The sequence below is a fragment of the Caretta caretta genome, chromosome 14 (genome assembly GCF_965140235.1).
Source record: "Caretta caretta isolate rCarCar2 chromosome 14, rCarCar1.hap1, whole genome shotgun sequence".
Taxonomy (NCBI): domain Eukaryota; kingdom Metazoa; phylum Chordata; order Testudines; family Cheloniidae; genus Caretta; species Caretta caretta.
The window spans coordinates 7638503-7660451 of record NC_134219.1 but is presented as its reverse complement, the minus strand read 5'-3'; the positions used below and the strand labels follow the sequence as shown (position 1 = coordinate 7660451).

Genomic DNA, 21949 nt, shown 5'->3' with positions numbered 1-21949 from the left:
CTGTGGAGCTTGGTTCTGAAGCTGCAGACTAAAGGCGCATTGGCCCTCCCAACCTCCCAAGGTCTACTTGAAACAGATATGCCCCCTGGTGATGACTTAGGTTTTTCAGAAACAGGCCAGGAGCAAAACATCAGGACCATATTTTAAACATAAGGGAATTCTCACAGGAAACACTTCTAAGGTGAAGTTAAGGTTCCCAGAACATATGAGTGGTTTGAGTGAAAGAATGTTTGAGTTAAAAAAAAACACCCAAACTCCTAAATGTTAGAAACTAGGGAAAAGCAGACCTAAAAACTTAATTTTCTGAAAAACAGCACAAAAAACTTACTTTAAATCCATACTAGAATAGTTAGGAAAAATTCTGACCGTGATCTGGAAGCCATGCTAGCTCCGTGTCTAATACGACACTTTGATAACTTGCTATCACAGGAACTGATCTGTTCAGATCATGATCATTGCCTACAGACTCATCACTTGACTGAACTGAGTCCTTATGAATGGTGGGGAATGACTGCCTTTGGCATGGTATTTGTCGCAACAGGAATCTGAAACATTCGTATGTGTGTGTACTGTGCCCATGAAGTAAGCTACAATGGAGCCTATCCAGTATTTTTGTGGGAATCAGCACCTATGGAAGTAGATAAATGATTTATAGTTTTAAAAGATTTATACAGAAAATTCTTTGTTTCACCCTACCAGGCCATACTCTTACAACATCATTTTAAATCTGGGATTACCCCAATTACTATTTCTCCATGAAAAAAGGACTGCAATTAAATTATAGATAGTTTGAGTCACACAATCCTGGCAGGCAACCGGAAGAAAGATCTGGCTATCTCATCTTATAAATAGCTTTATGAAATCCTCCTCTAGTTCAAATCCACTATGTTTTTTCATGGTCTATTTTAGTAACCCACGCAGTGTCCTTCTGAAGAATAAATGGGCCATGTTATACTGTTAAGGCTAGAAGCCTAAAAATCAAACTCGACACACCATTATCCATGTAAGGTCTAAATCTCACTTTTTAACCCCATGTAAACATGCTAAAAAGCTTTTGGACTTTGATTAAATAGATATGTGGTGCCCATTTAAATGTATAACACAGGGAATGAGAACTAAATCACCAAAGAGATAGGGAGAACCTGTAATTTCCAAACGGGATTTAGAGCCTTAGGATCTTAAATTCTGATTTTCCAATGAAAATGAGGGTCCTAAATACCTATGTGACTTTTGAAAATGGGGTTTAGGCTCCTAAAACACTTAGCTTTTTAGCCAATTCTGCACTTCATGGGTTGTGAGGTTCTTTGTTGTGTTTTGTTTTTAGCAAGAAGAGTAAAGTAAGAAGTACCACAGCTATATGAAATTGACAGACACGGGATAAGAAACCCTTCGTCTGGATTTTCAATATCACGATAATGTGCTGGACCTATATCAAGCTTCTCATAACAGAGTGGCAAAAAGATATTCCTACTAGCCAATCCTGTTGAAGGCTCACTCTGCATCTATAAGGAAACCTGGGTGGCTACTTCCTGGATTGTTTAAATGTATTTAGTGAATAGGCAGGCTAATAGTAGCATATATTCGCTTAAGTAATAGCATGTATATAGCCTCCTATACTGAATTGATGTTATACCTCACTCATCACGAACTGCAAGTGTCAGGAGCTTTTAAAAAGGAGTATAATTTGTATGAATTGCCTCTGTGATTACCTTTTTCATTAAAGTCAATGTTGCATTGTAACTTGCTGGCTGATAACGATCCACAGCTACACTGAAAATGCTCTCTCAACAAACAGCGGAAAAAGTGGAACTTAAATACTTAAGAGCAGTTATAAGCCAAGGAAGTCAAACTTAAAATTTCAGAAACATGTACTTAAGGGCACACTGCTAGTATTTTAACCAGGTTTTTAATGTGCACAAGAAAGAAACACAGCACTTTGCCTTTTCTGCAAAGTTTGTGTGCCAATATTATGCTACAGATCTCTCCTAGAAGGACAAATTTAGGAGGAGGAGATGATGAAGATAGTGGTGAAAGATGAATGGGTGCACAACTCTTGATCACTCCCATCCCTATCAAAAATCTGTGATTGCACTTAGTGCACAGAGCATCTTCCATGAACATCTCTCTTTCTACCTTTCCAGACTACCAAGAGTAGCAAACAAGCCTTCAATATTATTCTGATTTGGTCACATTAAGATACTTAAGCTGAAACAAACAGAGCTTTGTGTAACTTGGTAGTTTCACTTCACAGGATCTCGTGAACATTTTCTACAGTTCAAATGTGTGTGGGGTTCAAGTCTCAGAGTTTAGCTTTGAGTTCAGGAATCAAAAGCATTAAACATCTCTAAGTCAAACTCAGTTGAAACAGCCATCTCGTTCTCTCTCTCTCTCTGATGCCCTATGGAACTGTAAGTTTAGTCTGATTTCAAAGAAAAGATACAAAAGTGGCCTACAGTTTCACCCAAAAGGTTTGCAAAACTTCAGTGACCTTCTGAGGTACCTGAGGTTTGAATTTGTAACAAAAAACCAAAGCAGCAGACAAATGCTGTGTGATTTTGACCTTTGTTCCCTACATTCTGCACAGTGAAGCAATGGGAGGGCCTCTTAACACTGGAAATTCTCTTCTCATTATCAAACCTGGCATATAAATAAATCCCAACCACTCTACAGAAAATGGTGTACCATTTTAAGATTTCAGTGTATTTCTCAAAAAGTAGATGAGGGGCATTATTGCGGGGACACCAGATTATTGTTATTAATACAAGCAGGGCTCTCTGCAAACATTTCTAACTTTACTAGTATAATTATTCTATACATCCCTTCTGCCCAAGAGGGAGACAACTTCTTCCCCTTTTTCTCTGTAAATGCCTCTGGATACACATTATATGATTTCCTACTCTCTACCAGTCTTTCTAGAATGTAAAAAAGGGTGAAATTTCCTCAAGCTTGTAGTCCTCTTTTTAACTGTAGTATGGCTAGTTGGGGGTTATTTTTTAATCCTGCTGTTCTCCATCAATGCAATAGCCCTTTACAGAGTGATTAAAATGGGTACATATTTTGAGTGTCTCTGCCAGGAATTGTTTAATTGTTGAAAGAAATCATGCATCAACAGATATAGACAGAATGCAAAATGTGCTACATGTGAATTTGTCATCTCACGCTGCTGGTACAACACTGACTTCACGATCTATGACAGTAAAACCAAGGGAAGGCCTTTGAGAGCTAAGCCACATATCCATTAGGACCTTACTGGCAGTGCTGTGACCTTTGTTCAAATCACAGATGCAAAGCGTGTAGCTTGTTTTCTAATGTCTCTGATATTGGCCATAATAGATGTTGAGCTTGAAATTACACTTAGTTGGATTTTCATAGGAAAGTGATATTCAAGGCAAAAAGGGCATCATCTCCTTCTTTATGTCTGAAGGGGAAATCTAAATTCTTCCTCCTTCTCCAATATATTGTTTTAAAATAAACATAACAAAAAGAGCGGACTCATACATTTAATTAATAGGTCGATATAATGAACACTGGCAAAGTAAGTTTCATTTGATCTGCTTATTTTCTTGCGAATGCTGTTAATGCCACTGCTCCCATAATTTCTGCCTTCTCTATCTTATAGGAAATGTATTTAATGATGAAAACAAAGTATTCTTGGAGGCACAATAACTCTCTTGCTAGATAAAAATCACTTTCTTGAAAAAAGAGAGGAAGAGATCATGCATTGTGTATAAAACTGGTCTGGAAACAGACAAAGCACACACACACTTTCAGAAAATGGCACTAGATTACTTTCCGGGGGAGTATTTAAGTATTACTGATAATTGAAAGACTATTTTCATCTCAAAAACTTAGAGAATCTCAAATGCAAGTTAACTAGACACCTGAATGAAATGACAACAAATATATCAGACAATTAAATAAATACTAAAGCATTTTTATAATTAATATCTTTTTCACAAAGATCATCATATGGTACATTGGAAACACTAGGGCATGGAAATAGTATTCTACATTCCAGGGTATGTGAATTGTACTAACTTAGGTAGTAATAACATAACAGAGTAAAATACTAAAATGTAAACATTATAAAACCTACCAAACATTTTAGTAAATTGAAGCGTAACAGTCTATATAAGCCTCTTCATTTACTATTACCTGTCGTTGTAGAAAAGATTATTAAACATTTATTTTCTGTATTATTCTTACATTTAATCCCCAAAGCATGGTGTGTTATTGCCTGTATGTCAACATTGAAACTAATCATTTAATAACCCAAATGAAGTATTTAAACACGATCTCCAAAATCCAGACAGGAAATGTAACATGCAATATTAAAAATGATTAACAACTTTCCAGATAATGGACTCTATAACAATCAAGAGAGGCTTCATCCGATTAAATGGCCTCACACTTTCATTTGCAATGCTGCACTGCAGAAAGAAAAGGCAGGAGTGTGCATTGAAGAATACACACTTAAAGTATCAAAGACAGATTTATAGCCCAGGTATATAAACTAATTCACCACCAGTACAAAGGACCTTGCTCCATGTTACCAAGCCTAACAGCTCACTGCCTCTGATGTTGATTTTAAATGCCCCATGTTCTTTACTAGCCTTTTATTCTCATCGGTGAGCACTAATGTAATCATACTTTTAACTCTTTTATTCCTTTCAGTTTTTAAAAGAATCTAAAACCTAAAATAACTGCTGATTATTTGTAGTCACACATGGTATTTAGAGTACCAGTAACACCACCACTGTAGATGAAATCCTGCCCTGTTGAAACCAATGGGAGTTTTGACACTGAATTCAATGGAGCCAATGCAGCTGCCCCCAAAAACGTATAGGCTAAAGGGAAGCACAACATAAGCAGCTGGTGGTGCTGCCTATCTTGTTTCGAGTCCCGTGAGGTGATGTCTTTCTTCATTGCTGCAAACTGGCTCTTCACCCACACCATGAAGTATAAAGGTTTCACTACTAAAATGTCAGGTAATATCAGGCTCTGACACATTTAAGTCAAGTAGCAGAAGACAGAGTTAAATTTGTTCTGCAGTACTTATGTGTGCTGCCATTCAGGTCCATGGCTGATAGTAATCTGAAGAAAGGAACATTCGGGACACCACTGATTAAGAGGCTGTTTCACATGGGAAAGAGATGATGTGCCAAGAATGGAGGATGAAAAGAAAGGGAGTGGTTAGGAGTAAGACTACCCTCCAGGCACTGGGAAGCGCATAAGAAGAAACAGAAGAGTGGAGTGCTTTAAATGGCATGGCGAGATGTTGGAACTGAATGAGGGGGGGAAAGGCGGAGCCAGGGCACACATAAAAGGAGATGAAAGGAAAGAGGTCAGAGCAATAGGAGAAGATTATTTTTAATCCCAGGAAGATGAATTTAGCCACAGTATTTGGGTCAGTGTGAAGCTTCATGTATACTAAAGAATTGCACTATTGCAACTTGAACTTGTCCAGTCACATGGGTGCAAGTTGGCACAGTGCTGCATGTCCACTACCCATCCAGTTTTGAGTACAATATAAAACACAGTAGTCCTGAGCATCTGAGTTCCACGACACAGATGTAACCAAGAACTTTCAGCTGGCAAACATGCATGCAGCCATGATTCCTTAAAATGGAAAGCAGAGGAGACCTGAACTTTTATGAGTCTCTGATACGCAGGACTAGCTGGTCTGTGGCAAAAGTATGTAAAACACAAGCTTAACCCACGTATTTGTAACTCATCTCATAACTCGGACCATGCTCTAATCACCAGATCACATGCAGTTCCTCTTTACAAACAAACAAACTACAAATATTTAAATATGTATATATATTTGGAATACTTGATTTCCTTTGAGACACCTTAGATTCTAGTGTGAATTGTGTCCTCATAGACCTATCATTAAGAGAGAGCTAGATTGTTTGTACAGACTTACGTTTTGCATTGGCAGAAAACTAATAATTCCGCTGTGCAAGTGTGTGCTATTTCACTGCTTTTGGAGAAAGCGACTGCTTATCTCCAGCATAAATTATACTAAAAGTTATACAAATCAGAGGACTCAGAAGTCGAACCATGGTAACAGCCCTTACCACCTGAAACTTATTTCACTTCCCAAAACAAGAGACGCCTTTAAAGACACATTTTCTTTTCACAAAAGCTATTAATTTCACATGTAAATTCTTAAAAACAACCCAAGCGTTCAGAGTTTATAACCAACGTACAGTTTATAATCCTCCATATAACTTTTTGTCCGTCTATTATCGAGTATATACCACATTAAAAATGTGCATGAGTAGCTCATTAAAATCCAGTGACACGAGTATAGTTTACTGGTATGTGTCATCTGCAAGAGATAATGCTCTGTAATCTAGAGCCTGAATGGGGTATAAGGAACAAAACAGGGTGTTTCAGACAAAGGAAACTTCGGGATGTATTGTTCCCATAAACAGATGTTAAATTACTTCACTGCACAACAGAATTGATAATCCTGAAGGTTTCTATGCAAACAAGCAACATCAGTTTACTATTTCAGGAGGGAGCAATAAAGTTCTCATTTTACATGCAACTTGTAATGAACTGCAGGCCAATTATAAAAAGCCAAAGGTTTCTCACCAGAAATGCTATGCATACATAAAACTGTTGATAAAGCTCTTAAAAATGAAGCAGAATCTTTCCAGTTCACTAATGACTACCAGACCACAGCAGATGAGAGTATTTTGCAAGGGATCAAACTAAAAAGCAAATATAATACTTTACAAAATGCACTTTGCTAATTTATTTCAGTGATTTTCATTTATGAAGCATAGACACAGTAATTAAAATTAATGTACTGATAATTGCTACAGCATATATTGTTAACAAAAAAAAAACAACACACCACACACCACCATATCCTAGTAATATAAAACCTTAACACAGCTCTCAGTGACTGAATCCTTTCTGAGAAATGGGATGAGGAAGATGTTGGTTTTTAAATAATTGTAAATTAGCACGGTTCTACTTTAAATACACTGGGAAAATGCAAGAAGGGATAAAATACAAGATGACTAACCTATCTTCAAAATTGTAATGTGCTCTGCAAGGGCAGACTCCTGTAACTATATGGAGCCCCACTAAGTTATGCGGTTCCATGCAGGGACAGGGGACCACCAATATGGAACTTCTAGCAGGGGTCTTAATGTTAACACTACAGACAGTGTTGCTCTAGATACGCAGCAAGATCCCTCTTCTTGCAGTATGTTTCAGTTATGCAGCTTAAAGCACAGGACCAGCGGCTAAAACCTAAAATATATTTGACTGTACTATATACTATTAAATAATTATCTGGTGTTTATAAATATGTATGTAGATACAAATGTAAAATGTGCAGTATGAAATGTACACAGCTCCTTGAAATACAGAATAGTTTGTGATCAAGTGGTTTATGAAAAGGGGTCACCTTAAGATCCTTTAAAGTTTCTACTAATTAAGAAAATAACGATGAAATTACTTTTTGCCCCATTGCATACTGAGTTATAAAACTGGCTTCTACACAAAAGTATGCTTAATTTTTTTCAAACGTTTTAATTTTTAAAAATAGTTTCAAATGGCTTCACTGTTCAACACACAGAAATTGGCTCATGAGGCTGGTAAAAATGACCAGATTTCAATTTTGTTTCTAGTTAGGCAGATTATTTCCCACAAGTATGGATTCAGCCATCCAGTTAACATCTTCTGAAAGATTGAGCAAACAGTTGGTTCATCTCAAGTCCAATATTGCTCTAATCATTTACTGTGACAATTTTAATCACTATTAACTGCTGATGCATGAGCTAAAATGCATACTTCTCATCCTCTTATGAGGCATCTTCATCTTTCCTGCAAACTTATTACAGATTTGTTTATATCTTGTTGGTAGAAAAATATGTTTTGAAATAAATACCACAGGCCAGAAAAAAATCTTTAAATGAAAAAGAGGGAGCATGTTCTAACTGATCCCAAATTTCAGACCCCATTAATTTGAGAGTGCCATTTGAAAGACATCCCATTCAGTTGTTCACCAATAAAACTTAGAAGAGTATCACAAGGGTATGGGACTTTCACAATTTGCATCCTTCCAAAGAAGGGATGATACAAAATCTGTAGTTTTATTTATTTGCAAGTGATGACAACACATCCATTTCAGAATTAAGAGAAAATATATAAATACACAAATATATTTAATTGTAATTGCACCTTTCATTACTGCTAATTGAGAAGGTGAATTACTTCCTTACACTGTCTTTTTATATTTAACTCAGAGTGAAATTTATTTTTGATTAATATTATGTTGATTGCATTCTTTAATAACGAATCACAAACTATGAAAAGACATTTCCCTCTTTTATTCTGCAACACGAAGTTGCATAGGATGACAATCATATTTTGTGCGCGCGCACTTCCCATGAGAAAAACAGTGAACATTTTCACCTAGCCATGAGCCATGTGACAAATCACTACAGTTACTGTTTAGCCTGACATCACTGAGGTCTGCAACAACTGAGGTTTGCAACAGTTATGTCTTCATTGAGGAGTTAGTTTGAGTTATCTATATAGCTTGAGTGAGATGGCCAACTGCAAAATAACACTCCTGAAATACAGAGTTATTGTGTTAGGAGCACAGAGTAAATGTTTCCCTTCTGCATTACTAGCTCGAGTGTCAGGAGCACCTGAGCTTGGATTCATGCCTTCTCCTCCCTACGCCCTGGCCCCGCCATAGGCCAGCTAGCTCACCATTCTAGTTTGTTTGAGGAAATACTGTCCTCTGTTATGATGTGGTCAATATTTACCTCAGCTTTCTTACTAAAATGGGTATTTCGAGTCTATACATCTTTATATTCATTTCAATATATTGTTCTATTCCCAATAACTTAAAACACTATGATAAAGTGCAATTTTGATTTTCTTTGCAGTGAGGCATTACTGTTAGGAGAAACAGTTTTTTTAAAAAAAGAACATATCAAAATACATCACATTCTAAGGTACTTACATCAGTGTCAGGCCCTTTGTCTGCACCGGGACAAGAAAAGGTAACAAATTCATGGCACCTCTTGTGAACCACAAAGCAGCAAACTAGTTTAAAAAAAAAAAAGGGAAACAACGGTTAGAGTGGCACACATTTACTAAATCTTTACTGTTGAAACAAACTGAGTTTAACTGAAATCAGTGTATGGAAGAGGGAACTTCAGAAAGTTAGGATACTTTGGATTAAAAAGTGACAATTCTCTGTGATGTTTACATGTGCGTGTACCCTTTTAATGCTGGTATTACATTTTGTCTATTTTTGAAATACTGTGAAGTATATGAAAGTCACTGTTTGCTCTGCTACAAAAATGACTTGTAGACTTAATATTTTTCCAGTGTTGCAGTCAGGGATTTATTTGGTTACAAATTTGAAAGACACTTCTCCCGCCACAACACAATGTCATATTGGACCAGCAGGTCTTCCAATGTTGCCATTTTATTTTATGGAACACTTGGACTTTTCAGTAGGCCTCTCCTCAAATCTTTATATTTTTCACTCTATAGCTTACACCTTTTAAAGAAAGGAAAACCCAGCCTCTTGGTTAGGACAAATATTTTCCTGAGGGAGTTATACCATCACATGTTAATGTTCTTATGTTCTGCACTTTAGGTGAATACAAAATTACAAGGATATTACTGTTGTTCATCCAGTCTTATGAAAAAGATTGTTCTCTTGTGTATATACCTTGCAAACACTAGTTATATTACATCAGTCAGTGTATTCTCTCTGGTAACTTTGATTTAAGCATTACGGCATTGCATAAACCCTGCTAGAACCATTTTAGACAGCACAACTTGTAAGGAAACTCCTCTAAATCATCATTTATAGATTACACTGTATTTTATTCTATGTCAGGCTGAAAGTTCTTGATTCGATTCAACTACTTAATAATTTAGGAAGAAACTACGGAGCTCATTTGTAACACTTAAGCCATAAAAAAAAACTTCAGACAACTCTACCTAAAAAATGCTCTATCTTGTTACAGCTAGAGGAAACAAATACAGAGATGGCATAGCTCTATAAATAATTTTCCCTATAAATACATGAATGAGGACAGGGCAAGTGGGAAGAAGAGTGAATGGAAAGAATTCACAAATTTAAAAGGCCAGAAACAGCAACAGTGACAGTGCATAACACAGTCCATAGCATTTTACCTATGAATTATTACAAAAACTAGACAAGCCATTTACAACACACACTTTGCTTCTCTATAAAAGAAAAAAGGACACTAAACTATCTAAACTACTACATGCCACAAGGGGCAACAACAGTGGTTCCCTTAACCACCCAGCAATATTGTTAATCTATCCAACTATACTCTTAGCCCATCAGAAAAATATATCCTATCTCGGGGCCTCTCCTTCTCCCCCTCCACCCCCACAAACACGATACAGTTCTGTGGCGACCTAGAATCCTATTTTCGATGTCTCCGACTCAAGGAATATTTCCAACACACCTTTGAACAACACACTAACCCACAGAGACCTTCCTACCCAAGACTACAAAAAGAAGGATTCTGGGTGGACTCCTCCTGAAGGTCGAAACAACAGACTGGACTTCTACACAGAGTGCTTTCACCGACGTGCACGGCTGAAATTGTGGAAAAGCAACATCACTTGCCCCATAACCTCAGCCGTGCAGAACACAATGCCATCCACAGCCTCAGAAACAACTCTGACATCATAAACAAAAAGGCTGATAAAGGAGGTGCTGTCGTCATCATGAATAGGTCGGAATATGAACAAGAGGCTGCTCGGTAGCTCTCCAACACCACTTTCTACAAGCCATTACCCTCTGATCCCACTGAGGGTTACCAAAAGAAACTGCACCATCTGCTCAAGAAACTCCCTGAAAAAGCACAAGAACAAATCCGCACGGACACATCCCTGGAACCCCGACCTGGGGTATTCTATCTGCTACCCAAGATCCATAAACCTGGAAATCCTGGACGCCCCATCATCTCAGGCATTGGCACCCTGACAGCAGGGTTGTCTGGCTATGTAGACTCCCTCCTCAGGCCCTATGCTACCAGCACTCCCAGCTATCTTCAAGACACCACTGACTTCCTGAGGAAACTACAATCCATCGGTGATCTTCCTGAAAACACCATCCTGGCCACTATGGATGTAGAAGCCCTCTACACCAACATTACACACAAAGATGGACTACAAGCCATCAGGAACAGTATCCCCGATAATGTCACGGCAAATCTGGTGGCTGAACTTTGTGACTTTGTCCTCACCCATAACTATTTCACATTTGGGGACAATGTATACCTTCAGATCAGCGGCACTGCTATGGGTACCCGCATGGCCCCACAGTATGACAACATTTTTATGGCTGACTTAGAACAACGCTTCCTCAGCTCTCGTCCCCTAACGCCCCTGCTCTACTTGCACTATATTGATGACATCTTCATCATCTGGACCATGGAAAAGAAGCCCTTGAGGAATTCCAACATGATTTCAACAATTTCCATCCCACCATCAACCTCAACCTGGACCAGTCCACACAAGAAATCCACTTCCTGGACACTATGGTGCTAATAAGCAATGGTCAAACACCACCCTCTCTGAAACCTACTGACCACTATTCCTACCTACATGCCTCCAGCTTTCATCCAGACCACACCACACGATCCATTGTCTACAGCCAAGCTCTACGATACAACCGCATTTGCTCCAACCCCTCAGACAGAGACAAACACCTACAAGATCTCTATCAAGCATTCTTACAACTACAATACCCACCTGGTGAAGTGACGAAACAGATTGACAGAGCCAGAAGAGTACCCAGAAGTCACCTACTACAGGACAGGCCCAACAAAGAAAATAACAGAAAGCCACTAGCTGTCACCTTCAGCCCCCAACTAAAACCTCTCCATCGCATCATGAAGGATCTACAACCTATCCTGAAGGACGATTCATCACTCTCACAGATCTTGGGAGACAGGCCAGTCCTTGCGTACAGACAGCCCCCCAACCTGAAGCAAATACTCACCAGCAACCACACAACACACAACAGAACCACTAACCCAGGAACCTATCCTTGAAACAAAGCCCGTTGCCAACTGTGTCCATATATCTATTCAGGGGACACCATCATAGGGCCTAATCACATCTGCCACACTATCAGAGGCTCGTTCACCTGCACATCTACCAATGGGATATATACCATCATGTGCCAGCAGTGCCCCTCTGCCATGTATATTGGTCAAACTGGACAGTCTCTACATAAAAGAATAAATGGACACAAATCAGACATCAAGAATTATAACATTCAAAAACCAGTCGGAGAACACTTCAATCTCTCTGGTCACTCGATTACAGACCTAAAAGTCGCAATATTAGAACAAAAAGACTTCAAAAACAGACTCCAGCGAGAGACTGCTGAATTGGAATTAATTTGCAAACTGGATACAATTAACTTAGGCTTCAATAAAGACTGGGAGTGGACGGGTCATTACACAAAGTAAAACTATTTCCCCATGTTTATTCCCGCCCTCAACCCCCCACTGTTCCTCAGACGTTCTTGTCAACTGCTGGAAATGGCCCACCTTGATTGTCACTACAAAAGGTTCCCCCACCACCCCCACCCCCCCGTGATCCTGCTGGTAATAGCTCACCTTAAGTGATCACTCTCGTTACATGGTGTGTATGGTAACACCCATTGTTTCATGTTCTCTATGTATATAAAATCTCCCCACTGTATTTTCCACTGAATGCATCCGATGAAGTGAGCTGTAGCTCACAAAAGCTTATGCTCAAATAAATTTGTTAGTCTCTAAGGTGCCACAAGTACTCCTTTTCTTTTTGTGCATATGGCCTAACATGGCTGCTACTTTGAAATCTTCCCTATTATATAAGTTGACACCATCAAGCCAAGTAACTTGTTTCAAAATCTGGACTTTGGGGCATACAGAAATATAGACATTACCCTGTGAAGATTTCAGAGGAACAGCCGTGTTAGTCTGTATTCGCAAAAAGAAAAGGAGTACTTGTGGCACCTTAGAGACTAACCAATTTATTTGAGCATGAGCTTTCGTGAGCTACAGCTCACTTGCATCTGATGAAGTGAGCTGTAGCTCACGAAAGCTCATGCTCAAATAAATTGGTTAGTCTCTAAGGTGCCACTAGCACTCCTTTTCTTCTTCCTGTGAAGATTGGTACTCTGTTTACAACTATATGAAGTTTTTGCTTATTTAAAATTATGTTAGAAGCATCATTTTACATATTTTAAAATGACTGTAACATTGCTGTGGTTAACTTTTGTTAAACCTAGTGGTCATTTTTCAGAAGTTTCAAGCAAATTTGACTCTTTAAATGCGCACTTGGACTAAAAGTCCCATAACTGTTGATTGGCAAACTGGGTCAGGATTTGTCACGTTATACAGCAATGAAGAGCTTTTTCAAAACTTAAATGCATCATGTAGCCAGGTGGCATGTCTATTTATGGGACATAAACTTGTCCATTGTTGGCTCCACTTCAGACATTCCCCACAATTCCCCTGAAAATTTGCCACTGCCAACAACTATGTATGGGGCCTCCGAGTAAATACTCATGGGTTTAAGGAGACGTGTATTTGAAGCAGGAAAAGGATTTATTTCCTCCTGGCAGAGCCTCTCTTTGCCCACAACAGTCAATTTTGGTGCCTTTTACAGGCGACAGGAATTATCCAACAGGGAGCATAGCCTTTGTTCCCCCGAAGTCCTACCCCACAAAGGTGCACTATTTGAAGTGGCCAGTGCCACTTATCAATCAATTCTGAGGAAAGAAATGACATTAAGCTGAGTTACAGTTGTAAATCTCTATCAGTCTCTGACAGGAGGAGAAATCTAAAAGATCTCTGTAGTTATCTGAAAAACCCATAAATGTTAGACATAGAAGTTATAAATACTGTATAACACGCAAAGAGATATTACATGCTTAATTATATTCTTTAGGTTGGATGATGCATAAACTGTCAACACCAGTAATGAGAATAATATAGTTGACAATAGGTCCTCATTGTAATTTTATATAGTCTTGATGTATGTTATGTCTTTGAAATAGCAATTTCACAACAATTTATCTGTGATGGCTTTTATGCTGTAAGACACACATAAATAAACAGTAAATTGCTTTCTTCATGCATTCAAAAGTTGTCAACATGCATACAGCAGATTAGTAAAATTTATTTAAGTAATTTGATATAAAGAACTACGTTTTCTAGGCCCACTTGGCTATTTGCAGCCAAGTGTTCAATAAGGTCTGTTACCATATTCCTATAAAATCCTTTCAGGTTCATCAGCAATCAAGTGCAGCGCCTCAATACATATCATAATCATCATCAAAATTTAAGCAAAATTCAATGTGATCAGATAAAGTAAAATACAAAAAGTAACAACAATGATGAATTTGGCAGTTTGTTGACCAAGTCTCCGTGCAGCTCGAAACCTTGTCTGTCTCTTCCACCAAACGAAGTTGGTCCAACAAAAGATATTATCTCATCCACATTGTCGCTCTCATATCCTGGGACCAACATGGCTACAACAACATTGCAAACATTAATTTTAATATGCAGTTAGCAAAACTGAATCACTTGAGGACTAATGCTCTCTAAGAGTTTGCCAGCTCTGTTTTTATAGCTGATCTATACCACCACTAATGGAAGTTCCACATTACCATACCTACATCAGTGCACGTACACAGAGCTATAATTTTATTCAATTCAGAGAAGTGAAATAAAAAGGTCCAAAAAAGGATAAATGAGTACTGAGAAAAAATGTTTTCTAGCAGTCAGTGATCTCTGTATGCTTTGAGGGCAAACTAGACAAATGCAATCCATTCAGTCACAAAGGATGTAATGTGTTTGAATACTGCACTTTACTTGGAATGGACAGGGAAAGATATAAGAAGTAGAAAGAAGTTGAAATATTACATCTTTCAGTCGGCCACTACCTTTTGGTTTTAAGAAAGTACAATTGCTCTAGTGCTAAAGGTCCCACATAGCCAAAACATATTTGACCTCATGTTTTAAATATATTTTAGAAACATATTTCACTTGTTAAAGTTCATTTTCAGAGTCATAAATCAATGTGCCCATTTAAGACTAAGAGGATTATCACAATGCAAAAGAACTCATTGCTTGTAATGGTTTTCTGTCTCCTCACACAAAATAGGATACATACTCAATAAATAGTGCACGTATACAGTATATTTTCCATATGTAGTCAAGGGTCCATACAGGACCAATTAAGTTTGTATTAGGCATTAAAATTCCTATGCTACTTGATTATTATTGAACTAAGTTTTCCATTAATATGCAGACTTGTATCATGATCCTGCGTACACTTACGGAGATCAGCAGTCCCATTCAACTCAATTGTTCCATTCAGGTGCATAAAGTTTCTCAAATGCATAAATGTTTTTAGGCCAGGGATTTCAAGTTGGTGATGTATTTGTATATCATACAAATAGTTTCTCATAGATGAAACTGTCAAAACGTTACCGTGTAATATTCTCTTCAATTACAGTTAACAAAAGGGTATAAATACTTTTACCGGTGTAACAAAGTTCCTGCTCTACCTTGGTGGATCTTGCGCTTATTGGCGGATTTGCTTGCCTTGGAGCTTCACGGCAGCCCTCAGCTTGGCTGTTTTTCTGAACCCACAGTCCAGGTCGACTCCTCCTGTGTCTGACCAGGAGTTGGGAGGATTTGGGGGGAACCTGGGCCCACCCTCTACTCCGGGTTCCAGCCCAGGGCCCTGTGGAATGCAGCTGTCTAGAGTGCCTCCTGGAACAGCTGTGTGACAGCTACAACTCCCTGGGCTACTTCCCCATGACCTCCTCCCAACACCGTCTTTATCCTCACCATAGGACCTTCCTCCTGGTGTCTGATAATGCATGTACACCTCAGTCCTCCAACAGTCCGCGTTCTCACTCTCAGCTCCTCGTGCCTCTTGCTCCCAGCTCCTCACATGCACACCACAAACTGAAGTCAGCTCCTTTTTAAAACCCAGGTGCCCTGGTTAGCCTGTCTTAATTGTCTCCAGAAGGTTCCTGATTGTTCTGGAACCTTCCCTGTTACCTTACCCAAGGAAAAGGGACCTACTTAGCCTGGAGCTAATATATCTGCCTTCTATTACTCTCCTGTAGCCATCTGGACCAACCCTGTCACACCGGTTATTGAAATAAAAAGTGTTACATTTATTTTTATGCTTTGAGCTTTGCTATAATTTATGTTTTTTACATGAACTCTCCTATCTGGAATTGATAAATGTAATCATAAATATGGGGGGGGAGGGGGTGGAATGGCACTCTCTATAGCAGTGCAGTATTTGGAATTCAATGTCTTTAGTAACAGAAAAATCTATTGCATATTATATTTGCATATTAAAATAAAATTATCAGGTTCAGTTTTGTATCTCAAAACAATTTTTTCTGGGATCAGTTGTAGAGCTGTAAGAAAACAAATGTTTTATATCTATTAAAGGATAAATAATGGCACCCTGCACAGACTATGTTTGGTTTTTTTTAAGCTGACAGGCCATACAACTTCTCCCATAATAAAATAGCCAGTGATGGAGAATATATCATGATCCTCAGTGAACTGTTCCACTGGTTAATTACCCTCACTGTTAAAAATGTACATCTTATTTCTGGTCTGAATTTGTCTAGCTTCCACTTCCAGCCATTGGATCATGTTATAGCTTTCTCAACTAGACTGAAGAGCCTGTTACTAAATACTAGTTTCCCATGTAGGTACTTACAGACTGCAATCAAGTCACCCTACAACATTCTCTTTGTTAAGCTAAATAGATTGAGTTCCTTGAGTATATCACCATAAGGCATGTTTTCTAATTCTTCAATCATTCTCATGGCTATTCTCTGAACCCTCTACACTTTATCAATATCCTTGTTTACATCAGCACTATTACCTTTATCATCAAAACTTGTAATCTCATTAAAAAAATCTAGTTTCATAGGATCTATTTTCCATAAATCCATGCTGATTGCCATTAATTATGTTACTCTTCTTTCTTTAAGTCTTTTATTAATCAAATCCCATATTAGCTGTTCCATTATCTTACCCAGGATCAATGTTTGACATCCTCATTGTTCCAAGGTTTGTGGTCCAGCAAGCACCTCAGCCAACTCTTTTAAAACTCTTGGATGCAAGTTATCTGGACCTGCTGATTTTCAAATGTCTTACTTTAGTACCTACTGTTTAACATCCTCCTGATGTACTAGTGGAATAGAAAGAGTATCATCATCATATCATATGACTACATCTGTTTTTTTTTCCCAAATACAAAACACATCTGCCTTTTTTGTATTTATCAATGTTAATTCTACCATTTCCATACATTAATGGACCGATACCGTTATTAGGATTCTTTTTGTTGCTAACGTTATTAAAAAATTCCTTATTGTCCCTGACTATTCTGGTCATAGATTGCTCCTTGTGTCCTTTTGCCTCCTTTATCGATTGTCTACAATTCCTCACTTCTGATTTATATTCACTACTATCAGCTTTCCCTTTCTTCTATTCATTATATATTATTTGATAATGTTTTATAGCTATCTTCACTTCCCCTCTAAACCAGGTCAGTTTTTTAACCAATATGACCTTTTTCCTTGACTGTGGGTCTATTCTTTTTGGGGCATCTAGTAAAGCATTCTTAAAACAATTCTCTATTATCATTTACATTTTTCTGATTAAATTATTCCTCTCAGCTGATATGGCTCCTCCTTGTTTTCAGCTTTGTGAAACTGACCGTTTTAAAGCACCAAGCATACATAAGGCAGCAGAGAACTTAAGTGGCTACTCAATGGAACCTCAGTAAAAGGGTTATGTCCTAGCAGAAAGAGTGGAAAAATAGGCCACCTTGTCCCACTTGAAGAGAGAGGCGTGAAGAGATTGGGGCAGCAGACCATTAATGGGGAACCTAGTGATAGACCAAGCTTTCCTGCAAATAGCAAAACAGATCTACCAACTGTGGAGGCAAGTAACAGCCTTCCAGTTCACCAGAAGACCAGCAAGCAGAGGCAGGCAGGGCCTGTGCCCCTGCTCCCTTGAATGCATGAATTCAGAAACAGTCAAATGATTCTGTAAATTCATGATAATTTTCAGAAACAACAACAAAAAATTACTTCTTAAAATGAAACATTACTTGCCTAAAAATAAGAAACCAAAATATCAGAAGCACTGTACTGCAAACCTTAACATAATGCTGTAGAGTCAGGACTTGTTCACTCATCAGTGAGCTTGGCATCAGCTTGCAGAATCTAAGCTTTCATTTAACAACAACATTTCCAGACCTCATGGTTATAAAAGCACCAATGCTGCATTTCTCTGTATACAGAGCCTTATTGAAGCCACTAGGATTCCACGCAGGCACAACTGTGCACCCATGATCAGTGAATTGAGGAACTGAGCCCTAATCCTTCAAATATGAAATAAGTGTAAACTATTGCCATGCTGTCTTTCCAGGTCTGAAGATTACAAGAGTCTCTCCTATGACTCATTGCTTTTTTAAGCTACACCAGTGTGAAAACTGGTCCTTGTTCACAGGTGGTATGGGGAATCTCCTGTAGGCACTCATGAAATTGGCAACTATTAGATCACTTTCACACTGCTAAACTGCTGCTGTTTCTTAGGATAGATATGAGCAACAACAGAGGCACACACTAGAGCAGCAATGGCCAACCTGAGCCTGAGAAGGAGCTAGAATTTACTAATGTACATTGGCAAAGAGCCACAGTAATACATCAGCAACCATTCCTCAGCTCCACCCCACCCCGCTCCCAGCGCCTCCCACCCATTGGCAGCCCCACCAATCAGCGTCTCCCCCTCCCTCCCTCCTCACACTTCTCAATCAGCTGTTTCATGGCATGCAGGAGGCTCCGGGAGGGAGGGTGGAGGTGCGAGAGCACGGCAGGCTCAGGGGAGGCGGCAGGGGTTGAGCAGTGAGCACCCCCCAGCACACTGGAAAGTTGGCGCCTGTAGCTCCAGCCCCGGAGTTGGTGCCTAGACAAGGAGACGCATATTAACTTCTGAAGAGCCGCATGTGGCTCCGGAGCCACAGGTTGGCCACCCCTGCAATAGAGCAGTGCTTTTCAAACGTATTTGATCATGCCCCCTTCTTTGTGTCTGCAATAGTTTACAACCCCCCCTCACCCCACCACACAAATATATATATACCAATAAAAAATTTAACTCTCACTAAATATTAAAACAGTAAGGCACTGATTCAAACAAAGCCAATGATCCATTGTAATAAGACCAAAAGCAAAACTGCGATTGTGGTCGATGCTTAAAATTAAATGTGCACACCGTGTCCTAGCAAATGGATTAACATAGGGCAACAACTTTGTATAATGCTATGAAAGCTTAACAGAATCTGTCAAAAGACCCAGCGCCACCTGAGGACCCAATATGTCTAGAGGAATCAGCTTTTGCTAGTTATTCATTGCTGTGGGTAAAATGTGCACAGTAAGAACATAAGAATGGCTACACTGGGTCAGACCAAAGGTCCATCTAGCCCAGTATCCTGTCTTTTGACAGTGGCCAATGCCAGGTGCCCCAGAGGGAAAGAGCAGAACAGGTGATCAACAAATGATCCATCCCGTCATCCATTCCCAGCTTTTGGCATACAGAGGCTAGGGACACCATCCCTACCCACCTTGGCTAAATTCCTCCATGAATTTATCTAGTTCTTTTTTTAATCCTGTTACAGTCCTGGCCTTCACAACATCCTCTGGCAAAGAGTTCCACAGGTTGACAGTGCATTGTGTGAAGAAATATTTCCTTTTGTTTGTTTTAAACATGTTGCCTATTAATTTCATTTGGTGACTCCTAGTTCTTGTGTTATGAGGAGTAAATAACACTTCCTTATTTACTTACTCCACACCAGTCATGATTTTATAGACCTCTATCATATCCCCCTTTTTTTCCCCTAAAGCTTTTCATGTCCCGTCCCCCTCCCAGAATACATTCCATGCCCCCACCCATGCCCCCCAGGGGAGCCGGCTCCCCAGTCTGAAAACTTCTGCACAAGTAGTATTCACAAGGACATGACCCAAAACCGTAGGCTAGGAGAGGTGTAAAGTAGCACTCTCCACCCACGCAGGAAGTGATCGGTAATGCCTGATGGGGACGGGTTTAGAAAAGGTGCCGAGGCGGACCTGAAGAAACTGCTCTTTCCTTGCTCCTAGCATCAGACAGGATTTTGAGACTTCAAATTTATCACACACCTACTAGCCTGGTGCTACAAGAGATGGAAACCCAAAGAAGGGTTCCAGAGCTGTACGGTAGTAAAAAATCCAGCATTATCCTCTTTACCATCAGCTTCAGGGTGGGACAGCTTGGCATTCACCTGAGCATTACAATTAAACCAGGGGTGGGGAACCGCCAGCCCACTGCTTAATTTAATTTGGCCTGTGGCAAGTCTCCAGACTGCAGGCTGTAAGCCCGGAGTCTCAGCACCCCCACTCCCCCTTCGCAGCTCCTGGACCAGCCCTGCAGCTTCCATTGGCCGTGAACCAAAAAAAAAAGCACATTATTTGAATTACACAACGATTTGTGATTCAGAACACTCACCTTTTAAGATCAGGTCTGCTAAACGCAACATTCAAAACACAAGCTGCTTATTATCAAAACATTTAATTGAATCAACAGAATATTCAGAAAGCATTTGACATGCATTTCTCAAGAGAGGGTATCTTTCTAAAAAAGATATGCACTAGCTCAACTACAAATTAGGGCATGATGCAGAATCCCTGGGTGGAATTCTCTGGCCTGTATTATGGAGAAATCAGATTAGATGATCATAACAGCCCCTTCTGGTTTTAACGTTTATGTATCTATGACATCAGTTTAATATCTAGTTTATGGTTCGTATATAAAGCTAAACTTTAGCTACCAGTTCCTGGGTCTAAGGGGTTGTTGTTGACACTAAGCTAATAAGACATTTTACTAATAAATATTTAACATATTTTGTTTCATATACTTTGTAATGATTTTTTTTAGAGGAACAAGAATATAAAATTGGTGATTAGAGTCTCAAAATAAAATTCCACACCATCCACTTAGAATAACTAATTTTGACTCATTTTATGGGTTTAATCAGGCCACAACTTTATTATTAGATGTCGGCAGATCAAAGTGTACAGTGCAGGTAGCTCCATATTCATTCAATATCTCAATGGCAGGCTTCCATCAGCCCCCCTCTTTTTCCATCCAGGTCCCCCAGCCACCCCATTGCCAGATCCTTACCATTGCCACCCCTCGAACTAAGGTTAAGGTGGGCTATAAATAAGGGGGCTTGGCTCCCTGCTGTACCAGTCATAGGAGCACCAAACCCCTTCCCCTACCCCACCCCATTCCGCTCCTTTAACCAACACCTCCTTTTTAAGCCCTTTACCAAGCCATTTATCTGGTGACTGTACATCTTCCCTAATGAGTATCTGCACTGGACGTCCGCCCCACACTTACATAATGAGCTGTTACATCATAGCCTAATTCCCTTCCCTACTCACCATAACAAAGCCCTCTCTGAACTTGCTGTGTGAAAGGCGAAAAATCCCCACTCCACCTAGGCCAATCTGGTGGTGAGGGAAAAATTCCTTTCCAGAGAAGCGACTAGCATGATGCCCACAGCAGGTCCTGACCAAACCTTGTATTTTGCCACTTCAAGGAGCGGGAAGATGGGTGCCTGACGCAGGGGAAAGCGTTTCTCCTGATGGGTTTGACCCTTTTCGACTCCCTAGCTGTTCTGATCCCGGGGAATGTGTCAGCGTCACCACACTGACCCACTCCCCCTTTTACAACAGCTTCTGAGCCTCTCCCGCACCCTTGCCCCTAAAGTGCTATCTCTCCTCCTCCCCAGCAAGCTGGACAACGAGCCCCCCACTTAAGATACAGTGCGG

At 39.5% G+C, this 21949-nt stretch overlaps 1 protein-coding gene across 1 annotated transcript in view; it reads right to left on the bottom strand.

Moving 5' to 3' along the window:
* PRKCA (protein kinase C alpha) overlaps positions 1–21949 on the bottom strand; it is a 317605-nt gene that overhangs the window by 180402 nt on the left and 115254 nt on the right. Inside the window, exon 3 of the mRNA XM_048817528.2 lies at positions 9002–9084. Coding sequence (XP_048673485.2) covers positions 9002–9084 — 83 coding nt within the window. The remainder of the gene's footprint in view (positions 1–9001; positions 9085–21949) is intronic.